This window comes from Canis lupus, chromosome 7, assembly GCF_048164855.1.
Source record: "Canis lupus baileyi chromosome 7, mCanLup2.hap1, whole genome shotgun sequence".
Classification (NCBI taxonomy): Eukaryota; Metazoa; Chordata; class Mammalia; order Carnivora; family Canidae; genus Canis; species Canis lupus.
The window spans coordinates 63,955,089-63,974,702 of NC_132844.1; the positions used below are offsets into that span (position 1 = coordinate 63,955,089).

Here is a 19,614-nt window from a genome sequence, read left to right on the forward strand (position 1 = left end):
TGTGTTTTCTTTTAATGGCAGAAAAATATTCCATTATATATAGAAGATAAATAATATATTAAATAATCATATATACACATATCACATTTTCTGTATTCACTTATCTGCTGATAAACACTTAGGCTTTTTCCTCATCTTGGTTAATGCTGCAATGGACATGGGAGTGCAATGATATCTTTGGCATCCAGATTTCAATTCTTTTGAATACACTTCCAGAAGTGGAATTGCCGGATCACATGGCAGTTCTATTTTTAATTTTTTGAGGAACCTCCATCCTGTTTTCCATAGCGACTGCACAAATTTACATTCCTACCAACCGTGCACAAGGGAGCCCATCCATTCTTGACAGTGCCATTGCATGGGAAACTGTTCCTCTCTCTTCCAGTCTTGGCCTCTTCCAACACAGATAGAAGAGGCGCCTTCCACAGAATCCCATGCCCAACCCCCAACCCCGGTGTAACTTGTAACTTCCTGTAAAAAAAAAAAAAAAAAAAAAAAAGCTGCTTCCATCCTCAGACCCTCATCTCTAGTTTGCAGAGACAGTTGTGCTCAGCTCAGGATCATTCCCAGACAGCATATTGCTTGTCACAGATTGACATTTCTTCAATGAATGAATAATAAAAACCAGAATGACTTCAGTGCTAAGTAAGAGGTGTTGGCACAGAGAAAGGCTGGATTAAGAAACCGGTCAGGGCATGGTGGTTGTCACCCCATTAACCACTCTGTAGGCCAGCTGTGGAGCTAAACGTGGTGCCCAGAACTCGACCCGGCGCGTGCGCAGTCGCTCTCCGCTCGGCCCCTCCCCAAGCCCGCCCCTTGGTGCTTCCCTCCCGCCCCTCTACAGTCAGCAACCGATCGGGGAGAGGAGGCGGCCCTGGCTGGCGCGGGGCAACTTGGGTAGCGTCCCTGGTTACTGTTGCTAAGACTGTGGCTAGACGGAAGCGGTGGGCGTCCCAAGTTTCGGGAGCCAGACCCTGAGAGAGGTCAGGGGTCAGTGCAGAGCCGGGAGGCGATGGTGAAGCAGACCATACAGATTTTCGCGAGGGTGAAGCCCACTGTCCGGAAGCAGCAACAGGGGGTACGGGCGGCGAGGGCGCCGGCGCGGCGGGGGCTCCGCGGCAGGGGAGGGACGGCTCGCGGGGGCCTGGGCTGGGGAGGGGGCTCCGCGCAGGGCGCCGGCTGCAGCTCCGAGTCAGCGACCCCGGCCGAGACCCCAGGGCGCCGCCCGCCCCGCAGCGCCCCGCGGGCCGGACGCTGTGCACCCAGCCACGCTCGGCTCACGGCCGCGCCTCACCCTGCACCCTGCGGACCCCTCTCTGGGAAGGGGTCACGGGGCGCTGCAAGCTCCGCACGCAGGGAAGCCCAACGCGATGCGCGTCTCACCGGGCAGAGCGTGCCAGCAAGAGGTGCAGGTCCATGCGGGTCTGGGATGATACAGATACTGTAAGTAGACAGATAGGCTGCGGCTCTGCGCCCAGGGGGCCCTTAGGAGTGTGTTGCCTAACTACATCCTCATTGTGCGGCACATACATCAAGGCTCAGCATAATACTTTTTGCAGGTATACGTATTTGTGCATCCCGATGCAAAGAACACACCTAGACTTTTCATTCAGAAAACACTGAGCATTTACCGAGGTGCTTCCTCCAGTGTGTGAAACTCAGACGCGCAGGGAGGTTAAGACCCTGCCCTTGCCGTGAGCAGAGATACTTGGTGTGTTTCTTATATGCTTCAAAACATGGTTGTTGTTGTTTTTTCCTCCCTAGAAAGAGCAGAGTCGTTCGTCCCCCTTAGTGTTTTGTCTGCATAATCTCCGATACTCCACTTGCAGAATGCTGCAAGGTGGATGTCGTTTTCCCCATATATTTGTAGGTGAGGAAACAGAGTCTCAGGTTGGATAATGTGGCCAAGTCATCCACCCAGTGAGTAGCAGAGCCCTGATTTTAGTGAAGGGCTTTTTATTACAAAGTTCTTGGCTCTTCGGACAAAACTTTTTTTGCTTCCCAAAGAGAGAACTTAGGTAAGAGCAATCAATCTCGGTCTTACTCACGAGTGCCTGCAATGGGTATATTATTAATAATATTTTATATCTGTTCCATATCTACAGTGTGTATGTAACATCATCATATATCATAATGTAGCATTTGCCTCTTGTAATTTATGTATTTGAAACAAGAATATGGAGTCTTTGTCATCATCACCATAAAAAGCCTTTTTACTCATAAACTACTTTAGGAGAAGATGCGTGAGAAGAAAATACTGATTTTTTTTTTTTAAAGGAATAAAGTAGTGTAGGAAGGAACCATGGATATCTTCCCATTTTTTTCTCCTCTTGTATTCACTTACAAGATTTTTAAAAGGGCATCATATATACCCAGTGTTTTATATGTAAAGTCCCTCTGTACCTCTTACAGATTCTTAGCCAAAAATATTGAGCTTGTATACATAGACTCAGCAGTGGGAAGCAGGTGCTTGGATTTGGTAATGTTAGAGGATTGGTTGGGTGAGGGGGTGGCAGAGGTAGGGGGTTGATGGAGAATATTGGATGTAATTTTGAACTTTCTCTTTTCTTAAAGTGCAGTATTTGGTTACTGTACCTTCTTTTGCATTTCTTAGGTAGGATTCTGTAGAGTGGTTTGTTTGATACTCCAGGGAGTATTTTTAGGTGTCCTACTGCATTTTTATAATGGCAGATTCTTACCAAGATGCAACATTATACCACATACACAAAAATGAGAGAATACAGATGAACACATTTTGAGTTAGTATATCCCTGCTCTCCCTTAGCACCCTATCTTTTTGCTCCTGAGAGATGTGTGGTTGATTGTTTCTTTGCCTGTAACATTCAACCAGGAGTGACTCAAAGATATTTTTCTTTCTTTCCTCTTCATTTTGTGGTTCCATTACTTCATTAGTCTTATTCCTTAAGGCACTATAAAGTAAGTTATAGTAATTTATAGAGTGGTAACTTAGAAGATGCAGAAGACAAACCTCTGATAATTTGAGGTTTTTCACTTGTATACTGCTTATTAGTACATTTCCAAAACATGATGTTCACATTCATCGTTGCATTTCTTGTAATTGCCTTCCAGGTCTAAAAAAAAGCACTGTCTCAAATAAGTATTGTTATGACTAGAGGTAAAGAGTCCATCAATTAGACTAAACACATTTTCTGGTTGAGAGGGACCTTTCTTAATGCCTCATAGAATGGCTTAATCAGAGAGGTAGAGGGTCACTGTTCCTACCATAATAGTAGATGGCCCTTTCTGTCTTCTGAGCACTGAGTGTTACAGAACTTTTGAAAACGTGTAACTCAAATTTAAAGGAGTGCCTCACTCTTATATGTTTCATGTCTTATACACCCCTTTCCCTCACCTGTCTAGCCATTAACTTATTTATTTTTTATTTTTTTAGTGTAGTGCCCTACAGGATATAATTTTTAAATGTCTCTTGGGAAAATCTAGCCACAGAAAGTCTCAGACTTGATGCCATTACTTTCTACAAATAATTTTATTTTACAAGACCATTTTTTGCATGATTTCTTCACGATTTAAGTGAGAGGTTTTAATAGGAAATCTGCTTAGGAAAATTATTTCTGGGAAATTTAGGTAAGTTTTTATTTGTTTAAGAATATGACCTTCCCCCCCCCCAATCAAGGATCTAAATGAGTCTTAAATAGGAAGTATTGCCTGTTAGAAAGACTTTTTATTTCCTAGTGAAAGACAACAAGTCTTAAAAAAAAAAAAACTCTATATCTAATGACTAACATTTTTTATGGTGCATTACAAAATGCTTCCATTTCCATGACATCATTTATCCCCACAGCAATCTTGTAAGGGAGGCAATTATATTTTCCTCATTTTATGTATAAAGGAACTGAGATTCAGACCATGGTGGCTGGTCACACAGCTGGTAAATTGAGCTCAGTGTTGGTCACAAGTCTTTGGGTACCATGTCTTATGCTATTCTTTATTCCACATGATCTGCCCATAGGCTTGAGTCTTGATTTTCCTGACCAGTAAATAAAGGAGTAGGTAACCATGAAGAGAATCAGACAACTGCAGTTGTAAAGGGGTTGGTTAAGACCCTTTATTTCCATATCAGTTTAGAGAGGTTAAGTGATTTCTCCCAGTCCCTTGCTAATTAGTGGCTGAGCTGGGAGGAGAACCTTGAAGATGACATCAAAGACATGAATTACATATGTCTTTTGAAACCACATGTCTTTTATCAAATGCCTGAATATGTCTCACGGAAACTTGGGCTGCTTTGAATATAACTTGAATTAGAGCATTCTTGTGAGCTGTCTGAGAAATCTCAGACCTAGTCCTTTGATCTGCTTTGGCCACTTTGTAAATGCTCAGAAATGCTTATTGGTTGTAGGAAGATGTTAATTTCTGGCACATAATTCCAAAGCAGCGCGTAGATTAATGTCCTGCTCTCAGAACTATTAGTTTCTCAACAATAGAGACACTCAAATGCTCAAATTTGAATACTAGATCATTCAAAGAGATCTGAGCTTTTGGTAGAGCATTGATTTAGGTTTTACTCCTTTTTCTGTTTCATATACTTGTTAGAGTCTGTGCACAGTTCAAAGAGGAAAATTATCCAAATTATACTATATTATGGCTTATCTAGAAAGTGCAATTTTTTATACAATTACAATGCCTATCATAATAACATGGTCAAATTTCAAGCCATAATTTTACCGTGCTATATTCATTTGTTGTCTTCGTATTTGCAGATTTATTCCATAGATGAAGATGAAAAATTAACACCTAACCTGGAAATTATCTTACCTCGCGATCTGGCAGATGGATTTGTGAATAATAAGCGAGAAAGCTACAAATTTAAGTAAGTTTATCTTTTGCCTTTGTTTCTGTTTCACTATTGAACTAACTCTGGTACTGTATTAATATCCACTGTGAAAACATTGGCGCCATTTCTTGAGGGAGAATGTAGTGCAATTCTCTGTTTCATCTAGTAGGTAGATTTCAGTTGTCTTTTCATTGCTGGGCCCAGAGTTGAAAAGACGGTGTGTTTCTGTATCCAAGATGCTGTCCCAAGATCCCAGCCTTTCTTTGTTACATCTGTTTATCTAGTGTTGTCCTTTTCCTGCTTGGCCCGCTCTGGTTTAGCACTTATTGGAAGCTCAGTGTATGACTAAACTCTATTAAAGTTAAAAAACTTAAGATATAACCTGTATGCTTCATAGAACAGCCTTCTTTATAACATAAATGATATTATGGATCTCATAGCACACTCCATATCTCTACTGTCTAAGGAAGTGGCCGCTAGCCACTGGTAGCTCTTAAGCACTTAAAATGTAGCCAGCCTGAACTGGGATGTGTTCTAAGGGTAAAATATATCAAGGATTTTTGAAGACTTAGTGTGGGGGGAAAAATGTTAAGCATCTCAAGAATTTTTTCATACTGATTACATATTAAAATGCTAAAGTTTGGGGTTATATTGGATTAAAAATAGATTATGAAAATTAATTTCACCTGTTTCTATGTTTAAAAAAGTGGCTACTGGACAATTTTGAATTACATGTACACTCACATATATGGATTGCATTATATTTCTCTTGGACAGCACTAAACTGTAGGGATTGGGTCAAGTGTACCTAACAGCCACCCCTGGATTGTCATCAGTGCATTTGGTCTAAATTCTCTTCTAGTAGCCAGGCCTTGAAATGGGGGATTTGGGCTCCTTTATGCTGCCTTTATTCTCTAGTTTCAGACTGCGCTATTTCTTCCATCCCCACTTTTGACTTTCGAAGAAGTCTGAGCCCAAGTTAAAGCTGTATTTGATCTCTGCCTAAATTTAGGTAGTGGATTTCTGGGGCCAATGGCAGGAATCCTAATTGCTGTCTTGCATTTCCCTTTAGGCTGTTTTGCTTGGGCTCTGCTTTCATACTGTTTCTGCCCTTGCCCTTTGCATAAAACCAACTCAGATATTTTTTATGGTTCTCTCGAGATTTCTTATTTACATACATACATATATACATACATTTATTTATTTATGTCTTATAAAAATTCTCTTTGGTCTTGACAGTTTTCCTTTGTGTCTCATTTATGTATGTCCTCCCACTTCCACCCCATCTTCTTGGTCTCCTTTTACTGTAAGCACTGTGGGATTGCTAGCACATGGTTGCGTGGTGAGGTGGTCCTTAACCCTATCTTTTTGGCTCCCCATTGCCTTTCATTTTGATCTTTAAGGAGTAGCCTTAATAATGCATGATTTAATCTTTCTGAAGCAGGCATTCTTCCACTGATGTAAGCATGCTACATACTTCAGTAGCTATGACTTCATGACATCTGGGTGAGGCCAGTCTCTATAAAGCCACAATTTGCTGAAACGTTTTATTCAGCATGATTCTATGTGATTGTTAGGAAACAATTGGCCACATGTCTATCTATTGGCCTTTTCCAAAGTATTCTCTATATAATACAGACACAAACAGTGCATTTAAACATGTTCATTGAAAATGTGTTATTTGCTTATTTTTAAATCTCTTACTCATTCTTTCTAAATCTCTGGATTAAGAATATTGACTTTGGCATTTTGTTTTATTTATTTATATTTCTTTTAGATTTTATTTATTTATTCATGAGAAACACAGAGAGAGAGGCAGAGACATAGCAGAGGGGGAAGCAGTCTCCCTACAGGGAGCCCTATGCGGGACTCAGTTTCCAGACCCAGGATCATGACCTGAGCCCAAGGCAGGTGCTCAACTGCTGAGCCAACCAGGTGTCCCTGCTTTAGCATTTTAAATAAAGAAATTAATAAAGTATTTCACTTATACCTATGTTCAGAGATAAATATTTAAATACTTTAAGGGTGTTTTCTCCCAAGAAAATTCATCCATTCAATCAATTAATATTTATTGACCATCTGCTGTGTGCTGTTTTAATGGCTAGGAATATAGCAGGGAATGCAACAAAGGTCTGGCTCTTATGGTGCTTACATTTTAGTGGGAGGAGGTAGATAGGCAGATCCTTTAGTACAACATATATCAAAAAGTGTTAAGTGCCACAGAGAAAAATAAGGCAGGACAATAAGGAGTACCAGGAAGAGGGGCAAGGAAAGAGATGGTTGCAGTGTTTCATAGGGCAGTCAGGGAAGCTGTCACAAGAAGGTGATATTTGAGCAAAGGCTTACAGGAGGTGAGGAAGTCAGACATTCAGATACCCGAGGGATTGGGATTCTAGGCCAACGAAATTCCTAGAGCAAGTCCCTGAGATGGTAGAGTGCTGGCATGTCTGAGGAAGAGTAAAGGGTCTGTGGGGCTGGAGGAGAAGAAGGTCAAAGGGGCAGCAGAGTGTCTAGATCGTAGAGAGCCTTATAAGTCATCATAAGGATTCTTTTGGGGAAAAGTCCTTGTAAACTTTCTCTTCCCAAAGTGTTAATGGAAAGGTAATGGAGGGTTTTGAACAGAAGAATGAAATAGTTTCACTTATGTCTTAGCAGGATCATTTGTCCTGGCATGTAGAAAATAGACTGTAAGAGCAGCCTGTTTTAAGGGAGACCAAGCAAGAAACTGGTAGCTTGGGCTGGAGTAGTAGCAAGTGGAAATGCTGAGAAATAGTTGCATTCTAGATGTATTGTGAAGGTCAGAGCTGACAGTTATCAGATGGGTGGGATATAGAGTGTAACAGAGGGAGAGCAGGGAGAGAATGAGAGAAGGAGAGAGAGAAAGGGAGAGAGAGAGAGAAAAAAAGAGAGAGAGAGAGAGAGAGGAGTCAGGAGTCAGGATGCCCTAAGGGCTTTGGGCTGAACGTTTGGAAGGATGGAGTTGTCGTGTAGTAGGATGAAGAGGACCAGGAGGAACAAGTTTGGGGTGGGAAAAGGTCAGCATATGCCAAGTTCAAAATGGAGTTTAGAAAAAGCCTACACAACTTCCTAATAAATGAAAGCACCTTCTCAGAATCAGGACACCGAAGTTATGTCTCAGAGTACGTTATTGATTAGCTCCAGGGCCAGGAGTAAATTGCTTTATTTCCCTGGGCCTCAACCTCCTTCTCTGGAAAAGATTTGACTGAATTCTTTAAACTCTATGATTCTGTTTTATTCTTGCATGATTTTCAAAAGCTAGCTGATCATAATGACTTTTCAAATTTCTGTGTAACTATATTATATAAAACAAAATATTTTGGGATGATGATATTTGGTCTTTAGTGACCATTGTATGATTCATTGAAACTCCTGCCATCTCTTCGGTTTACATGGTGATAGACATAATTCCTATTATTTAGGGAAGTGAGAGTTGGGAATGGCTGATGGGTTCACTCAGACATCACCAGCAAATCAACATTATCATCACCATCCTCAGAAGCACTGCTGCACTCAGGTAGTACTCCGACGAGCAATTGAGTGGCCATGTACCCTGTTATGTCAGCGTTCATATCTGAAGCTGTGATGCACCTAAAGCATTTCAAGGAGTGTTCTAGGCAAATTGGTAAATACTGCTGTCTAAGATATAATCTTGCCTGCTAAAAACATGGTAGCCAGTGTCTGACAGTCTCTCTCTTTGTGTAATTTTATTATTTGCTTCCTCAAAAAGGAGGTTGATAAGGCTTACAGCTTAATATTAATCAGTTAATATTGATTAAAGACCATGAATTTCATTCCATTTTGTATTTTCCACCCAGCCCCAGACATCCTTCTGAACTCCTTGGTAGTGAAAACAGCCCCACATTTCATGTAGTCACTCCTTTAATTGAATGTGCGCCCGACTCACTTTTAAGTCACAAGGGAAACAGAGACCAGAAGTTCCTGAGCCACCCTGAAAGTTGCTTGGGATGCCCTCAAAATGTTTGTTTTAAAGGTTTTGCTTTAAAGCCACACTACCCCTAATTTTCATCTTGAAAAATCTTAAATATGCAGAAGAGTTGAAAGAATAACACAGTAGCCTCTCCTCTGCCCTTGGTGGGAGATTCACCCATCATTTTGCCATTTTGCCCTATTTTGCCATTTTGCCCTATATGCTTATGCCCCCCCTCTCTTCCTCTCTCCCTCTCTCCCTCCTCCCTCTCTCCCTCTCTCCCCTTCTCTCCCCCTCTCTCCCTCTCCCTCTACCTCTTCCCTTTGGCCCCTCTCCTCCTCTTTCTCCCTGTGTGTCTCTCTCTCTTACTTTTTCATGATCTTTTAATGAGGGGCATTCCAGTAGGTAGGCAACTTGCCACACCATGAGAGTTACTGCTGGTTTCCCACTGTGCCCATGATCGCATACTAAGCTCAGTCACAGTGCCACTGTGAGAGGAGCAGCATCGACACCATCTAGTCTCTCCCCCATGGCCCTGGCCTTGCCAGTCTGATAAAGATACCTCTCTGCAGTATAGGCCCGTTTTGACTTACTGTTTGACTTTTGATTCATGATTAACCAAATGGGGCAAAACTATCCCGAGAGGTAAGTGTCCAACAGCAGGACATAGCACCTATTGATGGAAAATTGATTTCAGTTTGCCAAATTTGATAAATCGTACATTTCACAGCTGCATTCTGTCCTGACAGGTCAGACATCAGAAGTTCTCTGGCTTGTTTACATCCTGTTCTTGGGTTTCAATTTCACACACTTATCTGGATTCGAGTTTGATGCCAGTTGCAGACACTGTCCCTCTTGAGGGCTAAAGAACACACAGTTTATTATTTGGTTCAAAGCTGCGACAGTTTTTCAGAGGGATTTATTGTGCAGATCTTGTCAAAAGCAATACTGTTTACCCACCCTTTGTATACAGGGGTACAACGGTGCAGTGTGGTGGGGACTACAGGGCAAACATTGTGTCAGCTTAGGTAAGCCCAGTGATGTAAATATGGGGTAATTTACAAAGCTTTTGGGGAAAAAATATTAATCCAATTGTGTTTACAGCTCAGTCTTTAAATAATTACTACTTTAATATTTACAGATTTCAAAAGATTTTTGATCAGGGAGCAAGCCAAGAGACCATTTTTGAAAACATTGCCAAACCAGTTGCCGAGAGGTAGGATTGCCTATATTCTGTTTGGTGGGTTCGTGGTTTTTCACTTTGTCTTCCATTTTCAGATAATTGTGGTAATGTGTTTCGGCATATCAGTCATATACTCATTGCTGCAGGGCGTGTATTAATACCTTCTATTCATATAGCTGTTTGTTTTAGATTTAGATTCTTAACCTTAAAACAAACCAGTGAGAGAGACAGACTAGCCACATTACTCCCATTTTAAAGGCTCTGTAACTCTCTGAGGATCAGAGAGATTTAGCACACTGCTCAGGATTGCATGGCTAGTGATAGTAGAGTCCTGGGTCTGGTACATCACAGCACTAAGTCCAGAACTCTTTCCTCAATACAGAATTTCCAACATATGGTCAGAGTGATGAAGGATGAGGTACCTGGTAACACCTAGGAGGGCTACTAATGGTTGACCTAGCTCTACCTTTGTGTGATAACCACTTTGCAAAGCTTGGCCCTTAGCTTCTAGGCCATTTGTGTTTCTACATATTCAGATAGTTCCAGGCTAGTGACTATTAGAAGCAAACATCAATGAGAGTACCGAATAAATCAGAATGCCATTTTATTAGCATATATTGGCAAACTGTCTTTGGAACCAGACACTCAAGCCTCTTTGATAAGCACACCCCCCTTTTGTAGGAAATCTTTATGAGAAATTATCACTACTTAAGGTTGCTTTCCCATTGTGATATCAGTTGGATTAAAATGAAAAACGTTCAGTCTCCAACGTACGATAGTTCAATTTAGGATTTTCCAACTTGAGGATGGTGTGAAAGTGATAGGCATTCAGTAGAAATCCTATTTCAAATTATGAATTTTGATCTTTTCCTGGACTAGAGATATGCTGTACAGTACTCTCTTGTGATGCCAAGCAGAGGCAGTGAGCACTGCTCCCAGTCTGCCATGTGATCACAAGGGTCAACAACTGATGCACTTACAATCATTCTGTCTCCATATGTCATTCCCTTTTTTGCCTTCAGTACAGTTTTCAATAAATTGCATGAAGAAATCAACACTTTATTATAAAACAGGCTTTGTGGTGGATGACTTTACCCACCTGTAGGCCAACATGAGGTTCAGAGCATACTGAAGCTAGGCTAGGCTAAGCTGTGATGTTTGGTAAATTAGGTTCATGACATGCATTTTTACCTTATTGTGGGTTTCTTGGACAGAACCCTATTATAAGTGGTGGAAGATCTGTACCTGTTAAATAAACCCATTTTTCAGTTCCACTGATCAGTATACCCTTTGCCACAGGCATTGCTGGAAACTCACTGCCACATTTTGTCTTTTGAGCTCCTCAGTTTTATGAATCCTACTCAAACTAAGCCTTTCTCTTTTAATACAGTCTTCCTACACAGTGGGTGAAATGCAGTCCAGTAGGCTTTGGCTTAAAGTTTTAGTTATAGTCCCAATCCAGTAACTTCTACAGATTAAATTCAGTCTCCTTGACTGCATGTCACACATCTTTAAAATTCTCTTCCTTTTTGTAATCTTTTGGGTTATGTCATTTTTCAGATAGCTAGCATTGTGTGTTTTATTTCGAAACTTACTAAAATCATTCAGGGAGAGAGCCTTAGTTTCTGTTTCATGGGTATCTGGTTTTTTCTTCCCATTACTAACAAGCTCTTCCATCTTGAGCCCTTACCCCTCCAGCTCTTGCTGGGTCCTCAGCCTGAAATTGTTTTCCTTCAGAAATCTGCAGGGCTGTCCCCTCAGGCTTGGAGTCTTGCACATATGTTACCTTCTCCGTAAGGCCTTCCTTAATTAACTGCATTTGAAATTGCACTCTCTTTCACCTTTCCCTGTTTTATTTTAGCTTTTTAGCACTTATCACCGTCTGACACTCTGTATAGTTTGGTTGTTTATTAGTGTTTCGGTCTGTCTTCTGCTAGAACAAAAGCTCCACAAAGACTGGGATTTGTTTTGTTCACTGGCTTGACAATGACACCCAAACTAATGATGACAAGATTTCAAGAACGACAGGCATTTTTATACAGGCTATTGAGTCTTCTTAGTGAATCCTATCTTTTGCCAGTAGGAAACATTCCTCTTTGTCCTATATATATATATTTTTTTTTTCTAAGAGAGGGAGAGAGGGATAGAGAGCAGGAGAGGAAGGAACAGGGTGGTAGCATGGGGAGGGGCAGAAGGAGAGGGAGAGAGAAAATCTGTCCCTCATGGAGAGCAGGGCTCATCCTCTCGACACAGATAATGACCTGAGCTGAAATCAATTTGGATGCTTAATGCTTAACTGACTGAGCCACCCAGGTGCCCCTCTTTGTCCTTAATACTTTTTTTCCTTACACCCCATTTTTCATGAAACTATTTTTGCTAATTTTTTTTCTGTTAGCCTTTATCTGGTTTATCTTTCTCCATCTCTTAATTCAACTGCCCTGTGACATTTTAAGTATGGTCTAAACAAAACATAGCTCGCTTTTCCCTTTTCAGCCACTCAGAGTCCCTACTCTTTAATTGATTACTCTGACCTGTTTATATTTATTAGGATCATGATAATGAGGTTTGGAGCTATTCTTTCTATCTTAAGTTACTTTTTCCATTTACCATACTTTTTGTGTTTTTCCTTGTTTTGCTGTTTGTTGGTTTGACTATACTTGTTGCTGGTGCTGCTTTCCATTTGTTCCCTTATAGTGTATGTTGTACTTCAACAGCAGCAGTATAGTTTAAGTTCAGATATTATTTAAACTCATTTGTATTTTTTCTGGATATCTAAAGTTTTTCCATCTGCCTCTCACTTTGCTCACTTTTACTTTGCCTTTCCTACTCCAGGTCATTTCCAGTATTGAGACCAACTGATAACTGCGTTCTGAATTGTTGTTAACCATTTTTATTAATAGCATTTATTTAAATTTATCTCTGAGTTAATATTTATTACTTCGTTCATCACTGTTTCATATACTCATGTCCACTTCTTTTTTTTTTTAAGATTTTATTTATTTATTCATGAAAGACACAGAAAGAGAGGCAGAGGCATAGGCAGAGGGAGAAGCAGGCTCCCTGTGGGGAGCCCGATATGGGACTTGATCCCAGGACCCTGGGATCATGACCTGAACCAAAGGCAGACGCTCAACCGCTCAACCACCCACATGCCCCTTATGTCCACTTCTTGGATTCCTTCTGTCTTTTCTGGTCATCATCCTTTGATACTTTTTTAGAAAGTTCAAGACTGGAATTTCTGGAAGCTTTTTATCTCCCTTCACAGTTATATGGAATTTGACTGGGTATAGAATAATTCTAGCTTAAACATTTCCTTTCTCTCATAACTGTGAAAATACTCCCCCATTGCCTCTTTGCTTGCAGTGTTGCTGAAAAGATGTCAGTGTTGATCTGGATCTTATTTCTTCTAGGGAAATGCCTTTTTTCCCCCCCTTTCTGGAAGCTTTTAGGATTTTTTTATTTTGTTCTTTGTTTCATAGCAGTGAACTTATTGATAGTGTAGTATAGATATGGCTGTTTTGTAATATATTCATGTATTCTTGCCTCATTCAGCCACTTCAGTCTGAAAACTCTTATATTCAAGCTCAAGGGTCAGGTCATCATATTGATAATATCTTTAATAATTTTAACAAAATCATTTTCTACCCTCCAGCTGTTTATTTTCTCTTTTTGGAACTTGTAGTTCTAAAACTACCACTTCTCACCTTCAAATATTATAACTGTCCATTCCTAGTTTCCATCTCTTTGTCTTTGGTTCTGAGTTCTGAAAGAATTTGTTAGCTCAGTCTCCCATCATTGGTAATTTACTTTTCAGTTGTATGCATTCTCTACCACCTGCCTCTTAAATTTTTAATTTTAGCAATTTTACTTTTCACTCCTAGGAGATGGGGGAAAAAGTTTATTCTTGTCTATTGATGTGATGTCCTCCCTTTTCACTCTGAATGACAATTATTATCTTCTTTTGAATTGGCTTTTTTCCTGTATGTCTTTTTTTTTTTTTAAATGTTTATGCTCTACTGTTGCTTTCCTGGTACATATTTTCCTCAGATATTTGGTGATTTTAAGAAATGCCTGGTGTTCCCTATGAAGATTAATCTTCAGGAGTACATGCCCAGGGTTAAATTTGGTCACTCCACACCAGGTCCTTTTAAACCTGTTCTGTTGGTTGACACATTGTAGCTTAATTCTGGCTACTGCATACAATTAAACCAAAATAAAATTAGTTCTATTTCTTTCCAAAATGGTATAATTCAGGAGTCTTCCTAATTCAGACTCATTTTTTCCTACCTAAGTCAAAGAGGGATGTGACTGCATGACTACAGAGCTGCATGACCAGTGGTGAGAATTTGTAAAGCTTTACATTTGTGTCATTGGAGATTAAGTAAAAGAATCTTTGTGGTTAGTTGTTTATTATTTGGTACATCTCCTCCAGGAAGTACCTCATCATTCCACCCCTTTTGAACTTTTTCTGAAATATATCCTATGTTGTTTAGTAACGTGCAAAAAGAGCCTTTTGCCATATGAGTTTTGCTCATTGATGTTGGACTAGTTTTTTGTAAAGATAATATTTAGTAGGTACACAAATGTGTATAGTACATGGATTGCATCATGAAATCATATGAAAGAGCCTGTAGATTTTTTATTTTTTTTATTTATTTATTTTTTTGAGCCTGTAGATTTTTTAAAAATGTACTTTTGAAGTGTAGTTGTCATGCAATGTTATATTCATTTCAGGTATAAGGAATTTGTGGTTTTATGTGACGTTTCACCCAGCATTCTGCTTCTCAAGCTGGAGTGCATATATCTTGAGAGAATGTAGTGGTCTATCAAGGTGATGCCTGAAGCCACAAGCCAAACATGGTACATTATCCTAGAGTGCGAATTTTACGTAAGCATTTAAAGAGAGAATGTTAAACTCTAGACTTTCCTAAGATTCTATCACATGCACTTGTAAATCTGCAGAATCTCAGCATTTCATCTAATCTTATGTTTTACCTAAAAGCTTAGGATATGGGAAATTTATGTGCAGTGAGTGCTTTTGGAAAAATTTAGAAATTTAGTGCTTTAGAGGAACATGGTTTGACCAAAATGAAGAGTGCACACCATCAGGGGAATTGTTTGTGCCAAAGACAGAAGTCCCCCAGCTGCCACTGGACAGCTAAAGCATCTGCAGTACAACAAGGCCAACCAGGTGATGATGCTATTAGTCACTCTGTGAACCAGTTCTTTTTAACTTTCGATTTTATCGGGATTGAACAACCAAGTGTGATCTTTCAGTCTATGCTGAGAAGACGATGAAGGGAAAAAGCAAGTTCCCAGGCCTACCACTGGGAGCTCCTAGGGAGAAGTCTGTATTAGAATATTTGGACCATGCTCTGGCTGGATGGGAGGCCAGGGCTTGGTAGAGGAGGTCTTACAGGAGGCACAGTCCCATACTCCCAGGGCGCTGGGGTCCAGCCCCCGCAGGGCTCTAACCTGTGCTTCTAGGATACAGGCTCTGCTGCTGATGCTTCTGGTTGTGTAGCTTGTTCAGTCCTGCTGCATAAGCAGAGACAAGAAGACCAGAATGGGGTAGAAGAGAAGCCACAAAAAAGTACTTAAAAAAATAAACTCAAATCTCATTGTCCATTTTTTCACCTCTGTGTACTCATGCTTCTCCCTTGTCTGGTTCCAACAGTGTGGCAGTGGAATAATCTGATTCAGGCATCAGCCCTGTGATTGAGTTATTGTGAGACTCTGGGTTGGACTTCCCATCGAGGGGAATCAGTTATCCCCTGAGAGAAAGGGAGATGCCAACAAGACCAAGCAAGACTGTTTTGAGGATGAAAAGAAATAGTGTATTCAAATGTACTTTGTAAACTTCAATGCCTTGTTCAGTGTAAGGGTTGAAAAAAATTAGACATATGTATCCTTTTTCCACTTTAAAAATATGCCCGGTAGTTTATGGCTTCAGACCAAAGTGAAGCAGACACACTTCTCCTCTCACTAAGTACAAGTAAAAACTCTGGGAATTATATATAAAAGAAACATAAGAAGATTCTGAAAGATGAGGAAAAAGTAGACTGGCCAGGGGACCTCAGGACCTGAGGAATGACGTGGATTTTTGGTGTTTTTTTTCCCCCTCATGTATCCCAGACTGGAACAGACCCAGAAACACCAATAATAGTAGGCTCAGAAAAAGTGGCAAGAAGTCTATTCTCTACAGTCAGAAGACTAGGAAAGGGGCAACGCAGTGAGTAGAAACTTTTCTATACTAGTTGCCCTACTCCCTCCAGATACCATGGGAAAATCCCCAGCCCCACCCTGACAGCAAAGGCCTGGCTATCACAAGGCACTGAGTCCACCATTGCCAGGGTGGTATCAGAGGAGTGGGAAGACTTTTCATCCCCACATGTTACCACTTGAAGGTAACAACTTCTCCTTCTCCCCTCCCCGAAGTTGTCATCAGAAGTCACATGGGATCATAGAGTTCACCACAATCTAGCAGTAACAAGGCTTTCCTCACCCTGTTGTGGGATCAGTGGGCATCAGTATGGTGCCCCTCATTCTTCTATCCAGGAAGGTGTCAGATGAGGCTTAGAAGGGAGCCTGAAATCTCACCCTCACCCACAGGAACGAGGCTCCCCCACAGGTGTTAAGATGGATAGATGGGGAACCTGGATTTTCACTGTCACCTGGCATGGTGTCCTGCTAGCATGGTGTCAGAGGAGGCATGCTAAAACAAGATTGAAGTATGACCTAGAATCTCATGATACAATACCTTTGCTATCCAAGATACAATTGAAAATCATGCATCAAATACGAAATATCAAGAATCGAAAAACATCAGTTTACATAAGACGAAATAATCAACAGATGCTGGCACATAGATGACATAGGTCTGGAATAATCTGAGAAGGATTTTAAGCAGCCACCATAGAAATGCTTCCATGAGCAATTAGAACATGCTTACAACAAATGAAAAGATTTAAAGTCTCAGCAAAAAAATAAAAGAAATAAAGAAGAACCAAATAGGAATTTAGAACTGGGAAGTACAATAAGTGAAATAAAAAATCTGATGGATGGCTCAACAGCAAAAAGGAGAGCTCAGAGAAAGGAATCAATGAATTTGAAGAGGTTAACAATAGAAATCACCCAATGTGGACAATAGAAAGAAAATAGGCTAGAAAAAAAGTGAACAGATCCTCAGGGACCCCTAAGAACTATTGCAAATTATCTAACATTCCTGCCATCAGAACCCCCAAGGAGGGGAGAAAGAGAGAGGGGTTGCAAAGTATTCAGAGAAGTAATGTCTAAAAACTCCCCAAGTTTGGCAAAAGGCATAAATTTAGAGCTTTAAGAAACTGAGCAAACCCCAAACAGGATAAGCTCACATCCACTCTAAGACATATCATAGTTAAACTTCAGAACACTGAAGACAATGAAAAAATCTGAAAGCAATGAGTGAGAGATGGTACCTTACCTATAGGAAAAAAGAATAATTTGAATTATAGTGGATTTCTCATCAAAAATCATGAAATCTAGTTGGAAGTAGAATATTCTCAAGTGAAATGATGAAAGAAAAGAACTGTCAGCCCAGAATGGTATAACCAGTGTAATTATCTGTCAGGAATAAAGGGAGAAATAAAGATGTTCAGACAAAGGAAAACCTAAGACAATTAGTTGCCAATATACCTTCCCCAAAAGAAGCAATAAGAGAAGCTCTTGAAAAAAAGGGAAATGAAAATAGGATGAATCTTGGAACACTAGCAAGGAAGAGAGAACAACACAAAGGGCAAAAATGTGCATTCATAAAATAAACTCATTTCTCCTCTTCAGTCTAAAAAACCGTGTTTGATGAAGCAAAAAATAAAGCATTGTCTGATGACAATTACATTATAAACAAAGGAGGGTTAAGGGATGTAGAAGGAAGAAAGTTTTCCATACATTATTCAAAATGGTAATATGTCAACATCAGTAGATCTCTGGTGATGCTTAAGAGCTCTGTGTCTTCATTGCAGTGATGGTTCCTTGCACTTACACATGTGATGAAATGACACAGAACTTTACATACGTATTGTCCTGGTGTCAGCTTCCTACTTTTGGTAACATACTATAGTTAGGCAAGAAATAACCATTGAGGGGAACTCGGTGAAGGATATACAGAGCCACGCTGTCCTCTCTTTGCAACTTGCTGAAAATTTGTAAGTATTTCAAAATAAAACATTAACATTTCCGGGCCTGAAAACTTTAGTGTCATTTGTTCTGTGATGTTCCTCTATTTAGCAAATTTGGTAATCTAAACTATTATACTAGGACTTCTCCCCATGGGACTCAGTAAAGCTAATTCCATTAGACATTCATCACAACATGCCTGCCAGTAAACACTTTATTTTTCTCAAATTTGGCTTTTAAGCAGAAAGTATTGGTCATCACCAAATTATGCAAAAACCCACTGGCTCCCACAGATCTGTTCAACTTCTGGCTACATTTTTACTTCACCAGATGGATTGTTTATAAGCATGTACCTGTGCTTGGCTCCACTTCCTGCTCTAGTGTATTTCCTGATAACATTACATTTCTACCTTTTATGATTTCGCTATTATTCTTAAATATAAATAAGTATAGCACTTTTTAAATTGTATCTTCAACTGAAGACACGGTTTTGTGCTTAAAAACAGGAACACCTATCAGCTTTTGAAACCCACTGAATTATATAAGATGATGACCTGAGGGGGTTCCACCAAAATCTTAATAAGGATCATATTGCCATGCCACCCGCACCTTGTGAACTTGGAGAGAGCACAGCAGTCCACCTAACAAACACAGATCATATTGAGGATGCACACTTAAAATAATGAAATTTACTATTGTAGATAAACAAAAGAGTCTAAATTTGGATGTCTCTTCTTAGGAGCGGCCATTCAAGAAATTGCATGCTACCATCATTTTCGCAGTGAAAACTAAATTAAAGCTGTTTGTGACTTGATAAAATACCTCTAAAAATGGTCTGAGAGTTATATGAAGCAGTTTAACTGCAGAGGCCACTAGTTCTCTGACAGAGCAGATACAAGTGAAAATCACTGGGACAGTGGTAAAAATAAATAGCATTGCTTAAATTTAAAAGACAATAAAAGAGACTGACTAGGGGATCAGAGGTGCTCTCTCTCTCAGTGATGTGACTCCTTAGCTAGAAGATACTTGTTTTAGGCTGGCATGACCCCTACTAAAATGACCTTGAGGCCAGGATTGTGAAGGTCCTGTATTGGGGAGGTGAGCCCAGGAAGCACAAGCAAGGGAGTGGGGAAGTGAGACCATGAAGGAAAGGAAGCCACTAGGAGGTACGTTAAAAGAGTAGGTTACCACTTTGGGCAGCTGGGACTCAATCCCACTAGCACTCTTTGGAGGACTTGGAGAGCATGCCTCAGAGTTGTTCTACCCAAGAGGCAAAGAAGCTCCTCTGTTCAACCACACCTGTCCATTATTGGTTAGGGGCTGCTTCCGGGGTGCTTCTAGCCTCACCTGTACATGGACTAACCCAGCCTCTTAGGCATGGTAAGCCTGTGGGCAGAGGGCCACAGGCTCTTGCAGTAAGAAGTCATTTGCATGAATGGGAACAGGGAGTCAATTTGAGTGGAGAGGGACCGGAGCACTGCTAACTTCTGCTACAGGACACCCGCATTTCTGCTG

General features: G+C 40.4%; 1 protein-coding gene across 18 annotated transcripts in view; it reads left to right on the forward strand.

The window, feature by feature from the left end:
• The first annotated feature begins 852 nt into the window (after positions 1-852).
• The window catches only part of KIF6 (kinesin family member 6), a 380,711-nt gene continuing 361,949 nt past the window's right edge, over positions 853-19,614 (forward strand). For 6 of the 18 annotated variants that reach the window (XM_072833146.1, XM_072833145.1, XM_072833144.1 and 3 more), the window contains exons 1-3: positions 854-1,078; positions 4,740-4,849; positions 9,904-9,978. In XM_072833146.1, coding sequence (XP_072689247.1) covers positions 1,013-1,078; positions 4,740-4,849; positions 9,904-9,978 — 251 coding nt within the window. In that variant the 5' untranslated portion in view covers positions 854-1,012. Of the gene's footprint in view, positions 1,079-1,304; positions 1,444-4,739; positions 4,850-8,253; positions 8,349-9,903; positions 9,979-16,085; positions 16,178-19,614 lie in introns of those variants that run through there. The other 12 variants (XM_072833154.1, XM_072833157.1, XM_072833155.1 and 9 more) reach the window with 8 other exon arrangements.